Source organism: Agrilus planipennis, unplaced genomic scaffold, assembly GCF_000699045.2.
Source record: "Agrilus planipennis isolate EAB-ADULT unplaced genomic scaffold, Apla_2.0 scaffold151, whole genome shotgun sequence".
In the NCBI taxonomy this organism is placed as follows: domain Eukaryota; kingdom Metazoa; phylum Arthropoda; class Insecta; order Coleoptera; family Buprestidae; genus Agrilus; species Agrilus planipennis.
Window position 1 is genome coordinate 615594 of NW_020439509.1, and position 23800 is coordinate 639393.

General features: G+C 32.9%; 3 protein-coding genes and 1 non-coding gene across 4 annotated transcripts in view; 3 read left to right on the forward strand and 1 right to left on the reverse strand.

The window, feature by feature from the left end:
- The window catches only part of LOC108736926, an 84056-nt gene extending 71843 nt beyond the window's left edge, over positions 1 to 12213 (forward strand). Inside the window, exons 6-12 of the mRNA XM_018469540.1 lie at positions 5308 to 5441; positions 5645 to 5781; positions 5883 to 6037; positions 9002 to 9080; positions 9142 to 9304; positions 10501 to 10669; positions 11569 to 12213. Of these exons, the coding sequence (XP_018325042.1) occupies positions 5308 to 5441; positions 5645 to 5781; positions 5883 to 6037; positions 9002 to 9080; positions 9142 to 9304; positions 10501 to 10669; positions 11569 to 11768 (1037 nt within the window). The 3' untranslated portion in view covers positions 11769 to 12213. The remainder of the gene's footprint in view (positions 1 to 5307; positions 5442 to 5644; positions 5782 to 5882; positions 6038 to 9001; positions 9081 to 9141; positions 9305 to 10500; positions 10670 to 11568) is intronic.
- On the forward strand, positions 5475 to 5547 carry Trnak-uuu. The gene has a single exon. It is a non-coding gene; the product is annotated as a tRNA-Lys (tRNA).
- Positions 12214 to 14016: 1803 nt separating the features above from the next.
- Positions 14017 to 15114, forward strand: LOC108736925 (vacuolar protein sorting-associated protein 28 homolog). Its single transcript, XM_018469539.2, has 5 exons — positions 14017 to 14071; positions 14136 to 14196; positions 14248 to 14443; positions 14529 to 14630; positions 14701 to 15114. The coding sequence occupies exons 1-5, from the start codon at positions 14056 to 14058 to the stop codon at positions 14965 to 14967; spliced, it is 642 nt and encodes a 213-aa protein (XP_018325041.1). The 5' UTR covers positions 14017 to 14055; the 3' UTR covers positions 14968 to 15114.
- Positions 15115 to 16519: 1405 nt separating this feature from the next.
- Positions 16520 to 23800, reverse strand: part of LOC108736928 (serine/arginine repetitive matrix protein 1) — a 49331-nt gene continuing 42050 nt past the window's right edge. Inside the window, exon 5 of the mRNA XM_025979227.1 lies at positions 16520 to 19020. Within this exon, the coding sequence (XP_025835012.1) occupies positions 16782 to 19020 (2239 nt within the window). The 3' untranslated portion in view covers positions 16520 to 16781. The remainder of the gene's footprint in view (positions 19021 to 23800) is intronic.

A 23800-nucleotide genomic window follows, 5' to 3' on the forward strand; every position in this document is an offset into this window, starting at 1 on the left:
TTTGTCAAATGTCTCGCCTCGCTAGGTGCAATTGAAAGGTTCAATTATTAATTTTACTGTAATTAATAAACTTACCGTACTTAACAAGAACGAACAGATCAGTAGAAGCCACTTAACTAACACTAACGCGTAGTAACACCATACAAGCGAAGAAACTTACTGCACAATATTAGCAAATATTACATACGAGATCACACCCTATTACGGTTCTAGATATGTTTGCACCGAGTCAGAACAAAAAACTGAAACGCAATAAATATTTAGTAAAAATTGCTATTTTTTTACTTATATTTCCTACAAAATTTGTTTAACCTTTCTACAATTTATAATGAAATTCACAAAGTTGTTGTCGTAAATATTTCATTCAAATTGTAAGAAATTTATCTGAGCCCCTGTCGATATTTCTCCTACAATTTACCACTACAATTTTATAGTCAAATTTAAATTTACCTTTAGTTAACCTTACTACAAACTTGAGTCGCATTTTCTACAAAACGACCTCTACAACGTTATAGTAATTTTTCTTACAGCATTTTTCTGAGTGCACTCTTTCCTATCCTGAGCTAATCTTCGCATTTCCCTAAAACTGGAACAACCCACACCCTTAACTATTTGCGCACAGTAATCCAATCTAGGTCTACCTCTACCCCTCCTAACTCCCGTTTCTGCTTCTCTCTCTGACTAGACCTTCATGCCTGAGAAGGTGTCCTACTAACCTATCAAAGTTTTTTCTGAAATATTTTAATTATTAAGTTAATTAATTCAAAGACATTTATAAGATTTAAGTAAGCTTTTCGTTGTTATTTGTAACAAAAAACTCAAGATGTATATTCTTTTTTAAACCTACCACAAAAAGTTATATTCATCCCCGTTTCAGAAATCACTGAAAGTAAAATTGTGAAAAACCTCAGTTTAATAAAAGCTAACTAACATTATAAAAGATATACGGCGATTATCCTAAATTTCGGAAAGTTTAAAACTTAAACAAAATAAAATGCTATATTGTTTTTTAAGTTAGTCGCTTGCTCGAATTATGCGCTCTTACTATCACCTAACTGCTTCGTCAATTTGATTGCGATTTTGCTATTTTCAAAAAATAAATTAAAACTCGAGATTTATTTAATGTTCTATTTTGAGTTGAGCAATAAGTAATTATAGCTTGTAACCAGTAGCAAATACGTGATGATTTATAATGTAAAACGTATATTCCAAAGCCAACAAAACTTAAAAGCAACTTTAATTCTATACCGATTGTATACCACTTTATTTCTTGCTGTTCAAAAAGAATAATACACGTTCTACACTCAAAATTAATCAATATGAACACAAACAAAATATTTAATTATCATAATAGAATTAATGATCGCCGTTGGCGTAACAATCGACTTGTTCTCTTCGAATACTGTTTTTTTGTTATTTTAAACGGTACAAAATATCTAGAAGTTGAACTTTTGAATATGAATTTATCATGAGACGTCTTATAAGATGTCTTATATAATAAACATTGTATTTTGCAACAATTGCAATGGAAATTGGTTCTACAATGCTTTATTCGCGACAATAGTTATTATAACATTGTTCCTTTTATAGTAAGCAATTAATAAAATGGTAACCGTTTAACTTTGAAGACGTATTGTAAAAGCAGCATAAAAAGTGAAATCCGTTATAACTCCATTATTACTGGTGCATCTTCTAATAGCTACAGGATGTTTATTTTATTTTAACTAAAAGAATGTTCTTGCGTGTACACACATTTGACTGTTGAAAATTTAAGTTAAATAAAACCATCGGTTTATAAAAAAAATAACAATATCAAGGTGTCTATAATGATAGTGTATTGCCTAAACGTTCAATAATGGAGAGATGATTGTGTCATAATCAGAGATGTGATTTATTTGAAATACTTGCATTTAAAATGCAAATACAAAATAAAAAATACCTATTTTTATATTGCATTTAAATACTTTTTTGAGAAAAGCATTTTGTATTTTATTTAAAACACTTCTCGATACGTATTTTCTGTTTGTAAAATGCAAATACATTTTTGTCGTTAAAAGTTTTGCTAGCATCACCGATCAAACATTATATAAAATGATGAATGAAAGTTGCTCACATTGACTATTGAAGGTATTAGAAGCTTAAGAAGGGAACAACGAGACATTCCATGAATGTCTTCTAATTTTTTAACCAAACAGAGCTTAACAAATTGTAAACTCCTTGAAAATGGTAATCTAAAATATTGGATCGATATTGTTTTCCGGGTTCAATGTCAGGGTCCATGAAATTTTGAAGATTCAAATTGATATCAGCACCTGCCAAATCACCACTTATCGTNCCTAGGTTTTACCCTGGGTTTCGCTCGCGTTGATGTCTTTGGTACGTGTCAAAGATCATCAACGACTACATAAAAGTGATTTTTCTATCCTTCTGGAACACTATTTTATTTTGTATAAAATGTACCCTATGTCTTTTCGGTACCCCTAACAATGTGTGTGAAAAAATTTATGATAGGTTTTACCAGCGGCTTCGCTTGCGTTTATGTCCTATGCATGTGTCAAAATCATCGACGTTCACTTTTAAATTTTTTCTATCCCTCGGGAACATTATTTTATTTTGGATATGTTTTTTCTGTACCTCCGACAATGTGTGTACAAAACTTCATGATAGGTTTTATCCGCGGTTTCACGTGCGTTGATGTCCTACACGTCATTGACGTCTATTTGAAACTATTTTTTGTATCCCTCAGGAACAGTATTTCTTCTGGATATAAGGTACCTTATGTCATTTCGTATACTCTTGACAATGTGTGTACAAAATTGTATGATGATCGGCTGAGTAGTTAGGCATGAAATGATATACAAACAAACAATTTCACATTCGCACATTTATATTAGTTAGGATAAGGATAAACACAGGAAAGAAAGGCAAAACGGGAAACTATGTATAAAATTATATTATCTTCCTAAATAGATAGGTATGCTAAAGGCGTCCTTCTTGATTACCCCAAGGTACTTCAATTGTCTCTGGAATGGCCAGCGCCCCCCAGGAAGGTTCTAACGTTCCCTGGGGGCGTTATTGTTCTTGTTGGAAATCTATTTTGTATTTCACATTTGAAATAACAAATCAAAAAAGTATTTGCATTTTGTATTTAAATACTTTCAAAAAAACATTTTGCACATCTCTAATTATAATAACGCAGAACTTCCCAATTCGGTTAAGGTTTCGCTATACATATTTATAGTATAACTTCAAGTAACTAAATTGTTTAATAAAATTGATCAGTATTGTCCAACGTGCACACGATAAGAAAAAACTTCTTTCGAACTCATTTCACTTCCACTAGCTACTAATGCTAATGGAGGAGCTGTCCTCCGACCTACACTCTACTGCAATTCTGGAGGGTTGGATGGAAGGACCTTTTCAGCATTTTTGTGAAATAGTGGAAATAGTGGATAGTGGTTGGGAGCAAAACAATTGAGACAAACAAACTGAAGACAAAAGAGAAGATGGATTATCTTTCGCACCCAATAGATGTGGAATATTGCTGCCACAGCTTTGACCTAAATGAACTAAGAAAACTACAGAAAAACTTTGACCATGTCTGGCTGACCCGAAACCAGTATCCTCCCGAATGCTAAACTATGATATATAGACCGTCAAAATGGCTTTAAATGAAGCTGCTGGTTAAAACCATCTCCGACATTTTTCCAAATTTTCAGATAGTCTTATTTAGAGAAATGTTTATATTTAATCAAAGTACGATTTACTTTTGACATAGTTGTGTGATAATTCATAATTATTCATTCTAGCCCCTTAACTCTAAACAACAGAAAAAGGTACTATTAAAGTTTTAAATCTACAAGTGGTCCTTATTACGATGGTACAGTAGGCAGATCAATGATATCTTTACGAGCGATTTTTGTTTTTTGATTTATTTCTTTATTTCTACACGCAAAGAATTAATAAATGGAGTAACGGGTGTTCATAAATTAACTCAACGACAAAAAATCAAAAATAATTTATAATTATCTTAAAGTGAATAGAAATTTAAGATTCTAATTCGATCTGTATCTGTAATCAGTAATTAAAATACCAATCGCAAACTTATCAATGATGTTTGAAATGCATCATAGTGTTGCATCGAAGTGATATTGATTTAGTCTTAAAAAAAGGATTTTAATCAAATTTTTATGAACTAATACATGATGACATGAAACAGTGGCACTTCGCGTAAAGGCACTACGGAATTGCAGTTCACCCTTCAACATTTAAAGGTGCAAAAATCTTTGATAGACTAGTGCACATCACAGTTCCTAGTGTCGAAAGGTAAAATCCAATGCTATCCCTGCGGGCAGACTACACTAACGTCTTCTGCAACCAATCCCACCAACTGTGGGAAAACCTATAGCTTTAGTAAAAAGTGTGAAAAAGGGCCGAGGCAACCAGGCCTACACGAATGACAAGGATCAGGAGAAGGTGACGATCCCAAGACCCCTAGGTGCCTTACCAACGCCTAACTACGTGTAATCTGATTGAAAGGGGGTCTCATCCCTCAAACATTCAATGAGTGGTAATACAGGAGACCCAAGGGCCTTAGGTAGGAAATATTCCTGCTTGCCCGGCCGTCTGAGGTTAAACTCATAGTGGTAGTGGTAGTAAGTGCGTAGTGGTTACACTCCACATGCTATGAGAGAAGAATAGGCACTCTGATTGTTGAGCGGTCTGTATCAACTCAGGTACCAAGTCATGTAGGCATTAGATAGATCCCATCCGCACCAAAATGTTCTGGGGAGTCTTGTTCACCTACAAGGAATAACTGGTGATGATGTCCATTGAGCATATCTCAATCTCTCGCTCATGGGGGTAGTGGTGGGTAAAGGTGGGAATCACCACGCTAATCTAAATAAGCCGAGGGTATCACCCAGGTATGTCGTAGTGTTTTACATATCGTACATCAAATTCTGCTCAAGACGCCGAAGATGAGAGCAACAACAATAGGGAGAATTGTGGCTCTTTCAATACCGACCCTGTCGTATTAGTGGAAATAGTATTTTTACTCCACGTGTATTATACATAAAAACCTTGTACCATATTCTTAAATTTTTTTTTTATTGCTACATGTTTGTTTCCTCATTCAATTTCAAACCGATGGCTAAAATTTTTCTGAAGCAGCTTCCTTACTAATTTTAACCAAGTTCCTACTTACCTAAGTATAAGAAAAGGAAATACAAAATTTTTAGTTAAAATTTCGGAATTATATAGATAGCTAAGATTACGTATCTATTTTGAAATACCCATTATTTGTAGGTTACGCCTATGATCCAGATTGTATGTATATTAACGGAACCGGAAGAGATTATTATGAATTCTATATTCAACTTAATAGATGTGGAACGCTAGGCAAAAATACACATAACGAAGACAACAGAAAATCACCAACCGTAAGTAATTACTTATGCTTTGCGTCAACAGTTGCCCGGGTAGCTCAGTCGGTAGAGCATTGGACTTTTAATCCAAGGGTCCAGGGTTCAAGTCCCTGCTCGGGCGTTACCCTTTTTTCGACTTTTTGCTTTCCATCTTTTCACTACAAAAGATTCTATTGATACTTGAATGTTTTCATTTGAATTTATTTTATATATTTTAGAAAAATTTCATGTGGAACACCGTTACTGTTCAATACAATCCACTTATTGAAGAAGAATTTGACGAGCATTTCAAGGTTACTTGCGAATATGGCTACGATTTTTGGAAAACGGTTACATTTCCATTTTTGGATGTCGAGTAAGTATAATCGATGTATGTTCAATATCGAACTAAACAATGATTACAAATCCTAAATTTAGAATTACCTTAATGTTAAATAAAAATTATTCTTGTTTTAGAGTTGCAACTGGAAATCCAGTTGTTTTTACTTTAACTCCTCCGGAATGTTATATGGAAATTCGTTATGGCTACGGTGTTTCCGGTAACAGAGTAACAGGACCAGTAAGGGTAGGAGACCCTTTAACCCTCATTATTTATATGCGCAGTAAATACGGTAAGCTGATTGAATGTAGAAATGTGATACTTTTTGACCTATATTCCTAATTTTTTAACCAAGAGATCTTCGTTAAATAACTGCCAGAAGATACGTTTACTTTTGATTTCGAATTTAGAGATAGAAACACTGCTGGCTGATTGAAAACCAAACATATTCCATTATTTGCAATCATCAAAGAGCGGCATCATACGCATACCTTTAACCACCGTTTCATACAAATTATAAACTAACATAAATCCAATAAATTTAAAGCATTTGAAGTGTGTTAGAATTTTTCTAAAGATAATGCTATTTAAATTAAAAATGATTATATGGAATAGAGACTTTTAGGTTTGATTATAGTCATGAATTTGGACAATAATAGACGACTAAATTTATCAGATGTACAGGAAAAGGTCTATTTCATCCCTTGGTCAATCAATCCAAGGGTGACCGAAATGAAGTTGTTAATGCCTAAATTGAGTCACTGGGTTGGATCACAAATCTAACATTTTTGAACAATTTAAAACACAAACTCTTCAACAACTTTGAAGAATAGTTACGTTAAAATTTCACTAACAGTAAATTGAGATAGATATCCACTAAACCTTTATGCATAGATACAAATAATTACGTAGTGGTAAATAACAAAGTGACATACTTTGTGTAAATTTAACCTAATACATCCACACCAATAAATTTTCCATTAAAGACCAACACTTCTTTGTTTCTGCCTTTGATTATAATGAATCTTTGGAGTGATTATTAATGCGTCAATTTTGACTAAAAGAGATCGTCATATCGTCAATTTTAGGCTGATCAAACTTCCTGCGATAAATAGTTGACTGATATTAAGCACATAATTTCCGAAGATTAAAACGTGTCTCATTGGTTTTTAAATTTTTTTATAAAATAATGTTAGAATACTCAGTTGAAATAGCTTTACGTTTGCTAAGTTGAAAAGCAGCACTACAAAGTATTTAGGCAGTAAAAAATTAATTACTTAGTTAAAAGTTAAACGTAAGTTTTGAAAATTGAAAATTAATAAAAATCGTTGTCAAATATGTGTATCGTCTAATAAATTAAATTACTGGGTCTTCGTTTTAACTTTTGAGAACAATTAATTCCTGAAAAATTGCTAACCAATCATATTACTTTTAATTTAGTAGTTTTAAAAATATATACAGAATGTTTGGGATCTACAGCCACTTAAGAGTATTTTGAAGTAATTCAAAATTTTATATTTCAAAAAATGAAAAACGGTGTGTTAATTTTCTTTGGAAATTAGTAAAGGCTTTTGCGACCAGTAGGTGAACTGATGCTGTCCTTATTCGGGTCTAAAGACCACCGTCGGTTGGAGTTGGTTAATGTTTCGAGTGGCGAGCATCTTTAGAGGTCCTTCCATCTCCGATGCTGGATGTGGACTGACCAGAATCAGGACAGCATCAGTTCAATTCTCTTAGGATTAAATACAGACCTGAATCCTTCAGAAAGTTATCATTTGAGTTTTTATGTACTTAAAAGTATATAACATATCTTCAGATTTGTTTTTGGGTTTCACTTCGTGTCCTTTTTTAATTTTCAATTTGTATATTTCCACCAGTTCATAAAAACAACAAAACGACCATAACAGATAAAATCACTTATACGAGGGGAGGTCCATAAGTTCGTGGAATGAAGGGGAAGGGGCGGAGTTTAAAATTCTCACTGTACACCTCGCGAGTTAGGGATTCATCATTAGTATATAAGTGAAATTTCAAGTTTATGAAGTTATTTGTTTACGAGTTATCACCCTTCAAACAAATCAGTTCGGAAAAAAATCGCGACGATAGAAAAAATTGATCATCGCGCTGTGATAAAGTTCCTGACAAAACAAGGAAAGTCAACTCAAACTATAAGGAGGGAAATGGAAGCCATTTACAGTGATCACTGCCCTAGCCAAACTATGATTTACAAGTGGCATGGACAATTTAAAGATGATAGAGAGTCGATTGAAGATGATCCCCGCCCTGGACAGCCGATTTAGGCCACCACGTCGAACATCACTGAAAAAGTCGAAAAATGAATTTTAGAAGATGAAAAAGAAACAGTTATGGGCATTAGTTTGAGTGTCAGATATCACAATTTTAAGAATTTTACACAATCATCTTGGCATGACTTAAGTCAGTACAAGATGGGTACGAAGAATGCTTACGCCGAGTCAAAAGCAACAGCGAATGGACGCATGCAAGCATTTTTTGCAACTGCATGGCGACGAACCTACCACGATATTGGAGAAAATTGTTACCGGAGATGAAAGCTAGGTTTATCACTTCGAACCTGAGTCCAAATAGGATTGGATGCAATGGTACAAAAGAGTTACACTACCCCCTGAGATGTTTAAGGTGTCGAAATTGACTAGGAAGTTGATGACTACAGTTTTTTGGAACTGTGAAGGAATTTTGCCAGTTGATTACAAAGAAAAGGGCCCCACAACTACTATGTTTCAATACTAAAAAAGTTAAAGGCTGCCATCAAGGAAAAAAGAAGAGGAAAATTGACGAAAGGTACAGGATAATGTGCCAGTTCACGAGTGTAGAGTTGCAATGGTTGCACTACACAGACAAGGGTTAGAATCTCTAGTTCACCCACATTACAGCCCACTTGGCTTCCAGTGATTTTTATTTATTTCCAAATTTGAAAAAGGAGCTCAGGAGGCGAAAATTTTCCAATGACAATGAAGTCAAAGAAGCCGTTTCTGCCTATTTTGAAGGCAAGGACAAAAAATATTTTTTTGAGGGTATCGAGAAGTTAATTTCAAGATCTAATAAATGTATTGACTTTACGGGGAATTATATTGAAAAGGAAAAATAACTTTGTATTTTTATTTGTTTTACAACACTTCCATTCCGCGAACTTTTGGACCTTCCCACATGTCTTCTGTTAAACATTTCTTTTGTCCTAAAACAAGTTTTCTGAATCTAAATTAATTTATCATTTCAGATGGATTTGACATCGTTGTGAACGACTGTTACGCACACAATGGTGCCACTAAAAAGATTCAATTAATCGATGAGTACGGGTAATGCTATCACTATTTATTGTCTTGGTCTAAATTAGATCTAATATCACTGTTATTATAGATGTCCTGTCGACGATAAACTAATATCCCGGTTTCGGGGATCTTGGTCTGACAGTGGTGTATACGAGACGCAAGTTTTTGCCTACATGAAAACATTTCGATTCACTGGATCCCCCGCGTTGTACATCGAATGCGACGTTAGGATGTGCCACGGAAGATGCCCGGTAAGAAATTCACTATTTTAACCAAAGTACCAAGTAAAACACTTTCTCCAAATAAGTACCATTAAACAAAAATTAAAAAGTAGTGTGTTAAAATAGGGTGGTGCCACAGTAGCAACAGGGTAAATTTCAGATAAAGCGTCAAAAATTAGTAGAATAAAATAGAAAAATAATCAAGGTCATGCCGTAGCTTTTTTCTACGCTAGAGCCATTTTGGAGGGTTTTTTAAACTTTTATTTACTGCTTATAGCAGACACGCGTTGCAATATTTATTTAAACTAGATGAACTCGTCCAAATTTGGACGGAAGGTTACCGTTGTGTATGATGCACAGCATTCACATTTTAATTATGATGGTTCCCCATATCATAATATACCAATTGGTGAAGCATTTCCCAACATTTAAACACTATCAACACGTGAAAAGACAGGTGGTTTATAATCAAACATTCTGATTAAAAGACAACATTCCGGGTATCGTAAATAGGCCATTTAATTAGTTTCATTCTTTAATTACATGTTCTAATCATCAGCTAATTAGAAAATATCCTATCACCCGATATCCCGTTCGCACCAAGTATAAGACGCCATACATTTATGATACATGTGATGTTATAGAAAAATTACTTTTTTCAAATTTACACAAAATTGTACTCTTACATTTTCAAAGTATTCAATTCCTAGAGCATCACCATGGACTATCGATTCAGCCTAAATCTACCTATATACTACAGTATAATAATCACCCTTTCTGGTCGTATTTGCTAACTCTCAGTCACGCTGCTAACTTCATTCTGTCGAGTTTATCATTAGCGGCCAGCGCGGAACTTCCGCCCCTTTCTAAAATTTCACTCTCAACACTCCAAATGAAATACAACTTCAAAAACTAAAAATAGAAGACGGGAGGAGGTTTATACATTAATATAATTCGCAAATCAAATTTCTGCTTTTTTCTATGAAAACATTGTCAATCTCAAAAATTCCCTAGACTCACAGTGTTTGTACTGTTGTTATATTTTTCTTTAATAGGTGTTTATATGCATCCAAAAATAAAATAATGGCTATAGCTGCCACAGTTTATATAATTCATTTAATTAAATTAAAGTATTTAATATCATTAATATTTTTTACACCAACACAACTACCGGAACGTTCAACTCATAATAAAGAGCGTATACAAAACTTTTTGTTTTACTTTAGAGCCAAGCTTGTCACTGGAGAAACGTGAAAACAGTGAAAAAGAGATCCATTGATCAACTGAACTCAACCAAGACGCCGAGTCTTTCAGAAAACCTGAGTCTTTTCCAATCATTACGGGTACTGCAAGAAGGCGAAGATGATCAGAGTGAAAATGTAACAAGTACGGCAAGTAAGTACAATAATACTATACAATTGTGTAGAATATTTATTAATAATATTAAATAAATTGATTGACTAAGACAAAACATTTCTCCATTTGACCAAAGATGTACAAAAGTTATGGAAGAATAAATGCTCCATAAAATCCAAAGAAGTATTTTCTTCTAAGATTTTTCTGAAAAAATATGCTTAATTCCCAAAAACAACAAGATGACGATTTATCCCAGTTTTGTTTTTAATTGAATTCATTAGTATTCTTGATCAAGAGGTCATATCTGAATAAAATCGAAAATAGGCGTAGAAAGAAGGAACTACTTAGTGATTTTTCATTAATACTTTTGAAGAAAAACCGTACCTAACATAAATACATCTAATGAAGATTGGATATTCAACAGTGTGGCCCACAAAGAAACAACAGTTGTTTTCATTATGGATTTGTTGAATATTATCTTTAATTATAATACTGAATGGAGTGTCTATGAAGTTAAACTAATGGTATAAAAACTGAACACAATTTTGTAAATTTGTTAACAGTTTTTATTACTGTTAAGTCTTTTATATCAATATATCTCATCAATACTAATATTATGAGGACGTTAAAGTTTGCAAAGTTGAATGTAGGAGATAATCTCCGAATGTACTGATACTATTTCAAAATCAATTCTTTTACAAACATTTAGAATGGACCTGAAGGGGGAACATGGAAACATAGGCTGTCTGTTGTTCCGTCAAAATAAAAGGACAACAAACATCAATTTTTAAGGCTAATGGAGTCGTTTATATAACCAAAAGTTTACTTTAGCATAATTAATATACTGCTCTCATTTTATGAGGTTTCCACTATGCGATACTCACACTAGCGAGTGTATAATGCAAGAAAATTTTGTTTATATACTATTTTAATTTCAGCCCTCGTATCCAACCCGAACAATGTATGCTTAAAAGCCGGTTGGTTTTCTGCTCTGTTAGCGATAGGGGCTGGAATGATGTGCCTTCTTGGAGGCGCACTTTTAGCCACTTGCTCGAGGATGCGAAAGCTCGCAGTCGATAAGATGTTACCCGCCGAACAATTCGATACTTACGTCAATCATAAGGGAAGAATTAATTAATTATGTGACTACGACAACCTAGTATTTATTTGTCAATCACGAAGAAAATTGTAGACAGAGAATGAACTACAAAAGCATATTGAACCCGTACCTGTCGACCGTCAACTTATAAGCATTTAATATCTTACGACTGGTCAAGTTCTTTCAACCAAATTGTACCTACAAGTGACATTCAATAAATAAATACAGTTCAAGGATAACAACTGATAATAATGTTTAACCATCAATTGCTTTTGTTGTTTCGTGACTTTCGAAAAGTACTTAGAAGTGTTTTTACTCGTCTTTACATACTTGGAGGATTGAAATTATAAATTTAAATCTGAAGTAGTTCATTGTAATCGAATATCTCAAAATTTCAACCGATAATAAGGTGCACCAACAACAACTTTTATAATTCACTTCTCCAGTATGTTTCATTTTGATAATAAAAACGAAATGCTTAATTTATTTTAGTCTAAATGTAAATAATTAAATAAGTAATAAGTAGTTGTCTAAATAAAACGAATTACTGTATTCATTAGAGTATTAGCTTATAGAAATAAACCATTAAAATATAAATACGTTTTACTTTATAAAGGAGATCTTATTTCTGTCTTTCGATATGAGTGTTTCATAATATTCATAAAGCGAATACTAAAAGTTCAACTCAAAGTCATTCTTTTAGAAATTAAATTCTGATTAATATATACCAGATAAGCACGTAATTATACGTACATATTTTAAAAACCTTTTCAATTTTTTCATTTTTTAAACAACAATACTTCCGATCCTGATTGTTTCACGATGATGGCTGAGTATTTCTTACGGAATGGCTAAAACTATTCTTAACATTCACGCACAATATGCACAATGTTTGCTTAAATACACGGATAAGCCAAATTAATAATAAATTCATGTGTTCATTGGAAATGATTGTTTTAGAACTTTTATTACAACCAAATAAACTTCGGACTTAGCTGTTACAATGCCCTTTTTCGCCTAAACTTGACAATCGATTTGAAAATTTTTAATAATTGTCTAGTGTTATTTTAGAAAATACAAATACATTTTTATATATTTCTAAAGTGCACACTCAATGAAACATTTTTAATTGAGAAAGTAAAAAAACAATGAACTGTTCAAGGTATTTGTTGTATCTACATATGAATAAACTATCATATTAGTATAGGATTTTGTTTATGGTAGATGAACTACGGGTTTAAGAATAATTTATGGTACTTCATGTCGTGTGCCTGTACTATACCGGCAATATTTTCCAATCATATACCATACCATAATTTCAAAATTAACAGTACCTATCTGTGCAAAATTGTCGATATAGCACAATAAATTCGTTGAAACTCTCAATATTGTATTGTTTTTTAGTGTATTTTTAAGTTTATCGGCAGAAGAATTAATTTTAAATATTGTAATTTTTTTATTTAAAATTCAAGAAATGTTAAAAACAGAACAGCTGAATTAATATAGAGGTACCTAAAAGTTAGCATAATACAAGCATTAGTGCAATTATTTGAAATTCTTTAAATGAACTATAATAAAAATTGTATATTTTGACTTTAGTATGAAAGTAAATAGAAAGTAAAGTAATAGGAATATTAAATTTCGTAATTTGTGAATTCCTTTTTAATGAATGGTACATTGTATTATTATTTTATTATCTTTCCTTTCACCTGTTTTTAACTTCATTGCCAGTTAATTAATTAGCTATTTCTGTCTATTTCTACACAGTAGCTAACACATGAAAGAATTGAAACTTAATTTTGTTTCTTTCGGAATTTGATTTGCTTTTCACATGTGTATGTAAATATTTCAACATTGCATTCTGCATCTAATTAAATAGAAAAAGGATTTTCTGGAATATACTCTATATAATAGTTTCAAATTACTAGTTATTTTGTTAGAATTACGAAATTCCAGTTTGTTCAAATTTATTTTTATAAAAAAAAAGTTTGCGTTTATAGCGCCACTACAGTTTCTTAATTCTATGGTAAACATTCATAGAGAACAAATATTCAAAGAGAACATAGGTTGAAAAATTATATGGAAGTGTATAATAATACACTGTGTACCTATTATTTTATCCATATGTTACCAATGACTAATTTCACCACCGCATCATCACTTTAAAACAGTACGGATTAACTTGCTTTAATGATGGTTACGTTCATAGATAAGTTATGATTAATGTTAAATTTATTCACATTCTATGTTCCCATTAATCGCACCTTATCATCTATGATCATACCTTATCTATGAGCGTCTATGAGTTACAGGTTTTCTGAATAAAATGTCTATTTCTCAAGGTAGAAAATAAAATTCCGTAATTTTGGGTAACAATTAATTCTTCGTTGTGTAATTTTCTTTTAGATAATCGTCCTGAACTTTACGAGGAGGTGAAGCTTTTTCAAAATTCGCGAGAACGTGAGAAGCAAGTTAACAAAACTATGTTAATGTATTAAACCCAAGAAGTTATTTTCAGGTTTGATAATCTTGCTGATTTGTATGCTGTTATTAACACAATTCAACAATTGGAAAAAGCATACATTAGGGACTGTGTACCCTCAAAGGAATACACTGGTGCTTGTAGCAAATTATTAGTACAATATAAGGCTGCTTTCAAACAGGTGAAAAGCGATGAATTCCCCACAGTTGATGTCTTTGTTCGTAAATACAGGGTAAATAGTTGTTTTATATTTCACACACTTTGTGTAATAGTAAATTCTTTAATCATTTATTAAAAGTTATATTTTGGGGTTCAAGCTTGACTGTCCTGCTGCTTTGGAAAGAATAAGAGAAGATAGACCAATCACTATAAAAGATGACAAAGGAAATACCAGTAAATGCATTGCAGATATTGTTTCTGTAAGTAATTTGATACCCCTATAAATTATTATAAGTAGAGGTACCTAATTTTTTATCTCTTTTTATGTAGCTTTTTATCACCTTAATGGATAAACTTCGTTTACAAATAAAAGCAATGGATGATCTTCATCCTGAATTAAGAGATTTAGTTGATACGATGAATCGATTAAGCATTTTACCAGCAGAATATGAAGGAAAGCAGAAGGTAGCTGAATGGTTAGCAACACTGAACTCAATGCAGGCCTCTGATGAATTATCTGATTCTCAAGTTAGGCAATTATTGTTTGATTTAGAAGCGGCTTATTCAGAATTTAATAAAGTTCTTCATACTGCTTAATGCATCACTCAACAGATTTATTTTTCTAGTTAATAATTTTATTTTCAGTTAAATATATATATGTATATATACTACTACTATACTGCATTTAGAATAGAACATATATTTTGTCATTTGTATTAAGAAATAAAGAAAATAGTCATATTATGTTCCTGTTTGACTTTAAATGTACTGTATTGAAGAAGCGAATTTATCTGCTTAATTTATTTGACATGTAATCACGTCAATATTACATTAAAAGCGATTTTATAATTTAGAATGATTAATCAACAATTTAATTATGGTTAATTAATAGTTTAACAATATAATAATAATAATCTTAGCCTACCTTATTAGATAATTGAGGAACGTGGAAATGATAGGGAATCATAGGGTGAGTAAAGACGATAAGCCGTTTCACCACCCTGCATCTTCGTTATCTTGAATTTAACTATCGACTTCTCTTGATTCGGCTATGACTTATTATAATTATTGATTCCGCTATTTAAACGGTTAATTATTGACCTACTAACACAGTAGGTAATTAGGTGTTAGCTTGCAGTTTTTAATAAACAATTTAGATGTACCAATTTTGTACCAGTGACCTAAATATGAATTTATGGATACTATGTAGCTGTACAATAAATTATTTTTTATCTTTTAATTTAATGGAATTAGCCAGATTAACTTAGATGTGTTCCTAAATTAAGAAATTAGGTGTAGGCCTTACATTTTTGAACCAGTTACTGCAAATGGAACTAGATGTAAGCAAAACAATATATATTTTTTAATTGATGCTTCATTTGTAAGCAATAGATCAAACATTAAAAAAAATCCTATTGATGATGTAGTTGAATTGGAAGAGAATATCTGATACCTACTAATAACAATGAAAATATTAAGGATGCTATAAATGTGAAAAAGAAAGTCACAATCCGACTTTATTCCGAATTTTTTTCCATTTAGGTATGATTTTATTATGTGATGATTTTTGTGCCCTAAGTATTTTTTTAACAAAATACATTTGATAAAAACAGAAACATTTTCGGTTGCCAATTGTATTAACTGAATCAACGGTAATGATTTCAACACACAGGGCCTTTTTCAAGTGGAAGTTTATACATGTTTATAACTATAATAAATCTAAGTTGCAACTGAAATGATTCTATTTAAATCAATTATTATAAAGTGTTGCAAGAGTTAAAAGCCTAATCTATTCAATAAAATACATTTAAGAGCTTACAAGTAAAAAATTATTAAGAAATAAATTACCTATCCTTTTTTGCTCATAAATTGTTATTTATGTAAATTTTTTTATTTACCTAATTTCTGATCGAATATTTTAAATACGTGCCACTTGTAGAAAAACTTGCACAGAAAAAAATGGTATGTACCTATAGCTCCAACAACAGATCATCTGTGTTTACCTGTTTGTACCTTCATTATCTGACACTTTTTCTAAATATATTCTCGTTTTCTTACATTTTTCCCTGAAAAATGGGATAATTTCTTAAAGACGACAGAGGTGCTATATTGTTGGTATATTTTTTTAGAAAATGTATGTTTATATGTATATATGCTACACCATGTATCTGTAGTGTATAATTATTTAATATCTTACCATACATACACATTACACATTCTGTATAAAATAATTATAAATAGCATTTTGTTTTATATGCACAATCTTTAATTTCGACGCTCTTCTGTTGCTAATTTTGTAGTTGTTCTATGTGCAGCTAGAATTTGCTCCAGTCTACCAGTATTTACAAAAGTAATGGCATTAATTTATCACACAATTAGGTAGTAGTTTATTAGAATGAGGAAATCACATGCTAATAATAAAATGGTTGTGTTCGCACTTGTGTGACGTGGGGGCTTGATCTAAAATTTTGTGGCCTATAAATTTGAGGTTCTTCGTTCAAACTGGGATTGTAACCGCTTTCAGAATTTAAATACGCGCTCGAGTCATCATGAGGGACAATTATGGTTCCGTGATTTGTTGGCCTTATTTGGTAACTTGGCTTAAATTGTTGATTTGTTCTGGATCTTTGGAAATTGTTGTAAGGAAATCCTTGAACGTTACTAAAGCCAGTTGGATAACTCCTTATGGGCAAGTTTGGTAAAGTTGGATTAATTGCTTCATTCAACGTTACATCATACTCATCATCTGGAATGTCTAAGGGACTTTTCTCATCATAAACCGGTTTATTTGTTGTTGTTAGAGGTTCGGGTAATTTTGCTTTGAAATTAGCCCTAACAACCGTTTGGTGATTACGAATGGGTTTTATGTCTTCCTCTTGAGATGCTTCTACGAACGGTTCATCAACGTATTTATTTTCCACTGGAATCTTTATTATTTGAGGAGAAGGTTTGAAAAGTGGTTTCTGGTTAATTTGTTCTGGTGTATCTTCAGGAACTTTATACTGTGCTGTACTTGTACCGTCTGTGTTTTCATTTGAAAATGATTTAGTTGGTACTTCAGGTTTGAATTGTTTTTGTACATCAACTGAGATGGGTTTTACATTTTGATGTTTTTGAGTTTCTTCGTTCTGACTATTTGTTGTTAAAGTATCTTCATATATTTCTTCTTCTTCTTCTACTTCCTCCTCGTTTACAATTTGTTGATGTTTAGATAAATTTTCGTCTTTGATTTTAACTTCTGGCGAGTTTTCTCGTATCCTTTTATCTTCTAATGATTTTGCCCCAACGGGCTTAAGTCCTCTTGGTGAATAGGGATTACCGCCGCGACTAGGAAGAAACGGTCTTTTAACGACTCTTACGTAGGACTGGTGATGTCCCTTTCCAGATTCCACCCTTGCCGTGGTTGCTTCAACAATTTTTTCTGTAGGTTTAGGTGGTTGATCTTTTTCTTTATTTTTTTGAGGTGTTCTAGTAGTTGGCTCCTTTCTTTCTTCTTCTGAAAATTTAGATTCCGTTCGCACTGTTGACTTCTTATTTTGAGATTTTGCCGTTTCCATTTCATCTTCATCCACAGGGTCTTCGTCCACGACCGGGCGTTTCCTGTTGGCTCCGTTACGTCCGGTTGGTCTGTACCTGTACGGACGCCGTGGCTTTGGCCGTTCCTCTTCAACTTCTTCTTCATTGTAATCATCTACGGGTTTGCGATACCCTCCTCTCGGCCTAGAACCGTAACCTGCGGCCTTTGTCGTTTCTTTTATTTCGGTTCGTTCTAGAGATGATTTAGTTGGTCGTTTTGGAGAACTGTTGGTATTATTTTGTTTTTGACGTGGTTTAGAACGTGATGGCGGTAACTCTTCTTCTTCATATTCGTAGTAATCTGTTTCTTCTGTTTGTTTAGCTGGAGCTGCTGTAGTGGTCGATTTGGAATTAGTTACTGGTTTGTAATTGTATTTGTTTTGTTCGTTTTTAGGAACTGGCGGCCTTATTCGAGGTGCCTTTCGTGGTTGGCCGTAAATGGAGCTACCACTGATTGGTTTGATAATAGGTTTTTCCGCGGTGTCTTCGCTTTCTTCAGTTGCGTGCTTATTTTTGTTGGGACGAGTATTGACTCGTGTATCGCTGGGTTCATCTTCATAATAGTCGTCATCTCTTGAGTGTTTGTCATTCCTATTTGGCGTTTCATAATTTCGTTCATCGGATGGTCTGCGTTTGTTGTGTTTTCTGTCTTCGTTTGGGGAAGCTCTACGATCTTCTTGGCCACTTGGGTTATCTTCCTTATGCCTGCGATCATCATTTGGTCGTTTCTTGTTGTATTTTTCGTCGTCGTATTGTTGCCTATCGTCATAAGGTCTCCTGTCCCTATCTCCGACTCCTCTTCTTCCCGATCCTCTTCTTTCGTATCTATCATCTTCATATTCTTCATCATATTCATCTTCATATATTGGCCGAGGCCGTGGTCTTGGTCGTTTCCTTCGACCTCTTTGTCTTGGTGGTGGAGGATCATAGTAATCTGATTCATAATCTTCATCGTCATAGTAATCATACTGAGGCCGTGGCCTTCTAAATGGTTTTCTTCTACGCCCTCCGTTACCATTTCCTGGTCTAACAGAATCCGATGGTGGCGCCGGTGTTGTAGTTGTAGTGATCGNAATTAATGGGATTTATAAATGTATATGTGGATTTACCTGAATGAATAGAAATTATTTATAGATTATGGGGACTATTTCTGTAAAAGGGATTTATGATTTATACTTTTTCGTCAGCGGTTTTTCACTCGGGGTACATTAAATACGAGATATTTTTATGACTAACATTTGTATTTAAAGAAAAGTACATATTGTCACATGCAGGTAACCCAACAAAAAAGACGTCACATTCTGGTTCTTTAGAAGTTCTTCTGATTGCTTGACTTGGTGTTTGTTGAGATGGTTGCTATCCCAGAGACCTTGCGTGGAAAACTGTAAACATTGTTCATTTGCGGAGAAGAAGGAAGAATTGGCATTGATCTGTTGTAATCTAAGACCAGAGGAACGACAAAGATATTGGCCCAATAATGAGATGGAAAGAAACTGGAACCATGAGAGCACCGTGGGAAGATGTGAGCCATCTAAGACAGACAATGAAAAACTATGGGGCCAGTGGAATTCCCTTGCCACGGACCAAGGCATTTTGAAGAGAATATGGAAAAGATCCCGAATGTGACGTCTCTGAGTTTCTTTGTCACTATGTATGCTGGGTTACCTACACGTGACACTATATGTTGGGTTGCCTACATGCGACAGTATTTTATCAATTTATCACAAAATACATACACCTGCTTATTTTTCTTAGTACCATTTGAACATAAAATGCAACGCTGGATGACACTAAATGTTAGTATTCATTAATTTTGCTTTTTTTGAAAAGCGAAAAAAATTTTAAAACTTTCAGCCCTTCTTCAACTTGGCAATATTCAATAATATAATGAAAACTGACATACAGTAGATGCATGGTGTATGTTTAGGTATAAAGATATGCAGCATTAATTAAATGAGGTAATTAGTCTTAATTTTTGGTTGTTTTCATTATACGCTATTAGGGTTTTGAAGGCAGTTTCGTAAAAGCAGTTTTGTACTTCTGTTTAGTTGTACACGTGTCTGCTTACTTTTCATTGTATCTAATTGTTCCAATTATGCAATGGTTCGCTTGTAGCATTTTATTATGTACGTCATTGAGATGTTTTCTATTCTGTTCTTTTAGAAGTTGCTTGCGAGTCTGTTTACTAGGAACCAACGATCACTTACGAATTTTAAAGTTGGTAAAACTTTTCTTACTTCCTATTTATACTTAAGGACGTCATGAAACAAATGAAGCAATAACATCATCTTGTGGCCTTTTTATAAATATCTATTTGTCAATTTGTCATTGTTTGTGTGTTATCTACTGCAAATTTGTTCTCCGAGATGAGCGTCTGAGAATAATTCAGAAATTGATGGAGTAGTGCTTCAACGGCGCGTTTGTCAATTCCGTGTACTTATACATTTTCCAGCAAAAAGCATCAAAGTTGACCGATAGTGATTTGACGATTATTGCTAATTCTTGACCGATTTTTGATCATTAAATGATTTCTAGAACATCCGAGAGCATTCAAAAGCATTTGGTAGGGTATGTTAAGCAAGATCCGTCGTGTGTTCCAACGTTCGGGAACATCCCGAAACATTGTGGACTATCCAAAGCCTTTTTTGTACCTATGTACCTTTATCCTTTTATTCCAACTATCACACAATTTCATATCAACTCCCTGAGAGAAGCCCGGGTACCCCAGCTAGTAATAGATTCATGTTTTTTAGTGAGAAATATTGAAATTATATCAAAATGTACATAATATATCTAAATGGTTTACGACCATTTATAAAGAAAATAATTTAATAACAAAAAACAAAAACTTTACTAAATTAAACGTTAATTATTAACTCGGTGCTACTTCGTTTTATAATTACCTCTTTATAAAATTAAAAACTAAGATTTTTCGAATTTTGGATACTTTAAAATATACGTTTCGAAAACAAGAGTACTTATTCATATTCAAAGTTCATGTAATAATTTATTGACCTTTATTTCATTACACAAATTCGGTGCTCAATTATTGTATGTTTATTTGGAAAATAGGCTAAAGAAGCTTAATTTATTCTTGCAAACAATTGATTGTTATTCATGCTAACTCGTTCGGATAAAACAGGCAACTTGTTGCAATCGAACTTTAATAGTTTCACTAGAGGAGAAAGTGTAAGTTTTAAACAATACTGTAACAAAACGCACTTCATTCTTAGGACACTGCAGTTTACATGTAATCATACACTAAGTATGTGACAATTTTTTAATGTATCTTATAGTGTATAGTATATTTTCGTACCCTTCATATTTATAGCGTTTATTTTGATTTTTGTGGATGTGACTATGAGGGAAGTAATTAATTACAAAGTACATTACTTTAATTAAATTTAACGGTGCATTGCTTAATTAATTTGAGTAACTGGGAAAAAACTACCGCTATTTTACGGAACTCTAGATTGCCACATTTATTTTTATTTATTGTCGAGGAATCTTCGAAAGTTAATGAACTAGAAAAGAAATGCACCTGTAACAATTTACGTAAGTGTGGTAATTAAGCACTAGCAAGGAGAATCACCTCACTTTTACCATGTTTTACTTAATTGCTACGTTTAAGAATTTCAATTTCTTCAAGACTGACATGCCGATTAAAAACGAACTGCGTTTATCATGGTCTTTGTTTTTAATAATGTGTTTGTATTACATACGTATAGCCTATGACAAAATAACTGCATCTATCTACACATAAAATAGTAGGTACAAATCTTCCCATATCACGTAATGCTATATATGTATGTATATATATATAGGATGTAGTTATCAGTGAACTTTTTTGTTCACGCTTTTTTATTATATACCTGGTTTCATATCCCAAAATTTTTGGATGTAATTACGGTTTTAAGGAGCATGTTCAAAACTTGATAGTTCTCGTTAGCCAAGTGTTACACAGTCTCGATAAATCAAAGTTGTTCCGTACAAATAGATGCTACATATCAAGTAAGTGCCAGTGTGTCGCCATCTATTAATATTTGCTATTGTATTTTACCGCTGCGATCTGTAGCGTTTTACAATGTTTGATAAGATGCTTCTAAATCTTGAATTTGTGGTGTAAGGTATTATATGTACCTAGAATAAATATACGCGTCTAATATTCTTCTTCAGGGTACATCAAAGGGGAAACCACAGGGTGTATGGTGTACACCTTGTCGGAATTCAATGACTTGTAGGGATTTACTTTTTACATTGAGGAATTAAGGGGATTTATTTAAGAAAGCAAGGATTTATTGAAATTATTGAAGAATTACAAAAGATTTATTTCTATTTGGTAGGAAATACATTGTACACATGCGCATTATGTTCAAAAACATCAATTTTTGATACTGCAATTTATGACAAAACCCTCATTTATTACGTTGATCTTTAACCTGTTCCCCGTATTCTCTCTAATAATTCACTATTTGTTTATCTATATGTACCTTATCATTATTATTTTCTCCTCGTATATTTATCCCAACTAATTATATTTTTTAACCTTTCCTATTGCTTTTCCTTTCCATACTGTTTCTTTCTTTTGTCTTCCTTCTCTACCCCTAACTACACCTATTTCCACAATCTTTGTCTTATTGACATTCAATTGTAATTCTTCTTAAGTATTTTTCCAATACTCTCATCATCTCTTTTATCGCTCCATAATTTGTTGACATCAAAGCAATATCGTCCGCGTAAGTAATTGTCTAAATCTTTTATTGTCCTACCACTATTCCTCCCTCCCTTACCTTACTTATCATTCAATTCCACCTGCGTTTGCATTACATTTATTAACGAGAATGTCGCATCAATAGTTCCTCTCTCTTTTCGAAATCCAAACTTTATTTCGGCTAAAATATTTTTCATTTCAATTTCCCTTTCTAATCTAATTTTAATTATATCTGTAGGCATATATATCTTACACCTTAAAATTCATTCATTACGTACTCTAGAGGTACTTACCGAAATTACCATAATTCTTTAGAATTTCGGAGAAACTACAGTAATTATTATAGAATTACAGGAATTTGTGGGAAGTACGACAGAATTAATGGGATTTATAAATGTATATGTGGATTTACCTGAATGAATAGAAATTATTTATAGATTATGGGGACTATTTCTGTAAAAGGGATTTATGATTTATACTTTTTCGTCAGCGGTTTCTCACTCGGGGTAGGTACATTAAATACGAGATATTTTTATGACTAACATTTGCATTTAAAGAAAAGTACATATTGTCACATGCAGATAACCCAACAAAGAAGACCAGGTTTTCTAGACGTCACATTCTGGATCTTCAGAAGTTCTTCTGATTGATTGACTTGGTGTTTGTTGAGATAGTTGTTGTTGTTGGGTGGAAAACTGTAATTATTGTTCATTTGAGGAGAAGAGGGAAGAACTCGCATTGATCTGTTGTAATCTAACCACCTTTCAGCATGGCCGATCTTAGGAAGATAAGAAATTAATCTAAGACCAGAGGAAAGACAAAGATATTGAGCCAGTAATGAGATGGAAAGAAACCGGAACCTTGAGACCATCATGGGTAGATGTGAGCCATCTAAGTCAGACAATGAAAAACTATTGGAGCCAGTGGAATTCCCTTGCCTTGGACCACGGCATTTTGAAGAGAATGTGGGAAAGATCCAGAATGTAACGTCTGAAAATCTGGGTTTCTTTGTCACTGTGTATGTTGGGTTACCTACACGTGACACTGTATGTTGGGTTGCCTACATGTGACAATATTTTATTTATCAGTTTATCACAAAATACATACACCTGTTTCTTAGTACCATTTGAAAAAAAATGCAAC

Excerpts from the sequence above, each read along its gene's own strand:
- LOC108736925 (XM_018469539.2), top strand. Across the intron at positions 14,444-14,528 it reads TCTTTGTTCGTAAATACAGG|CTTGACTGTCCTGCTGCTTT; the intron begins GTAAATAGTTGT and ends TTGGGGTTCAAG. Across the intron at positions 14,631-14,700 it reads GCATTGCAGATATTGTTTCT|CTTTTTATCACCTTAATGGA; the intron begins GTAAGTAATTTG and ends CTTTTTATGTAG.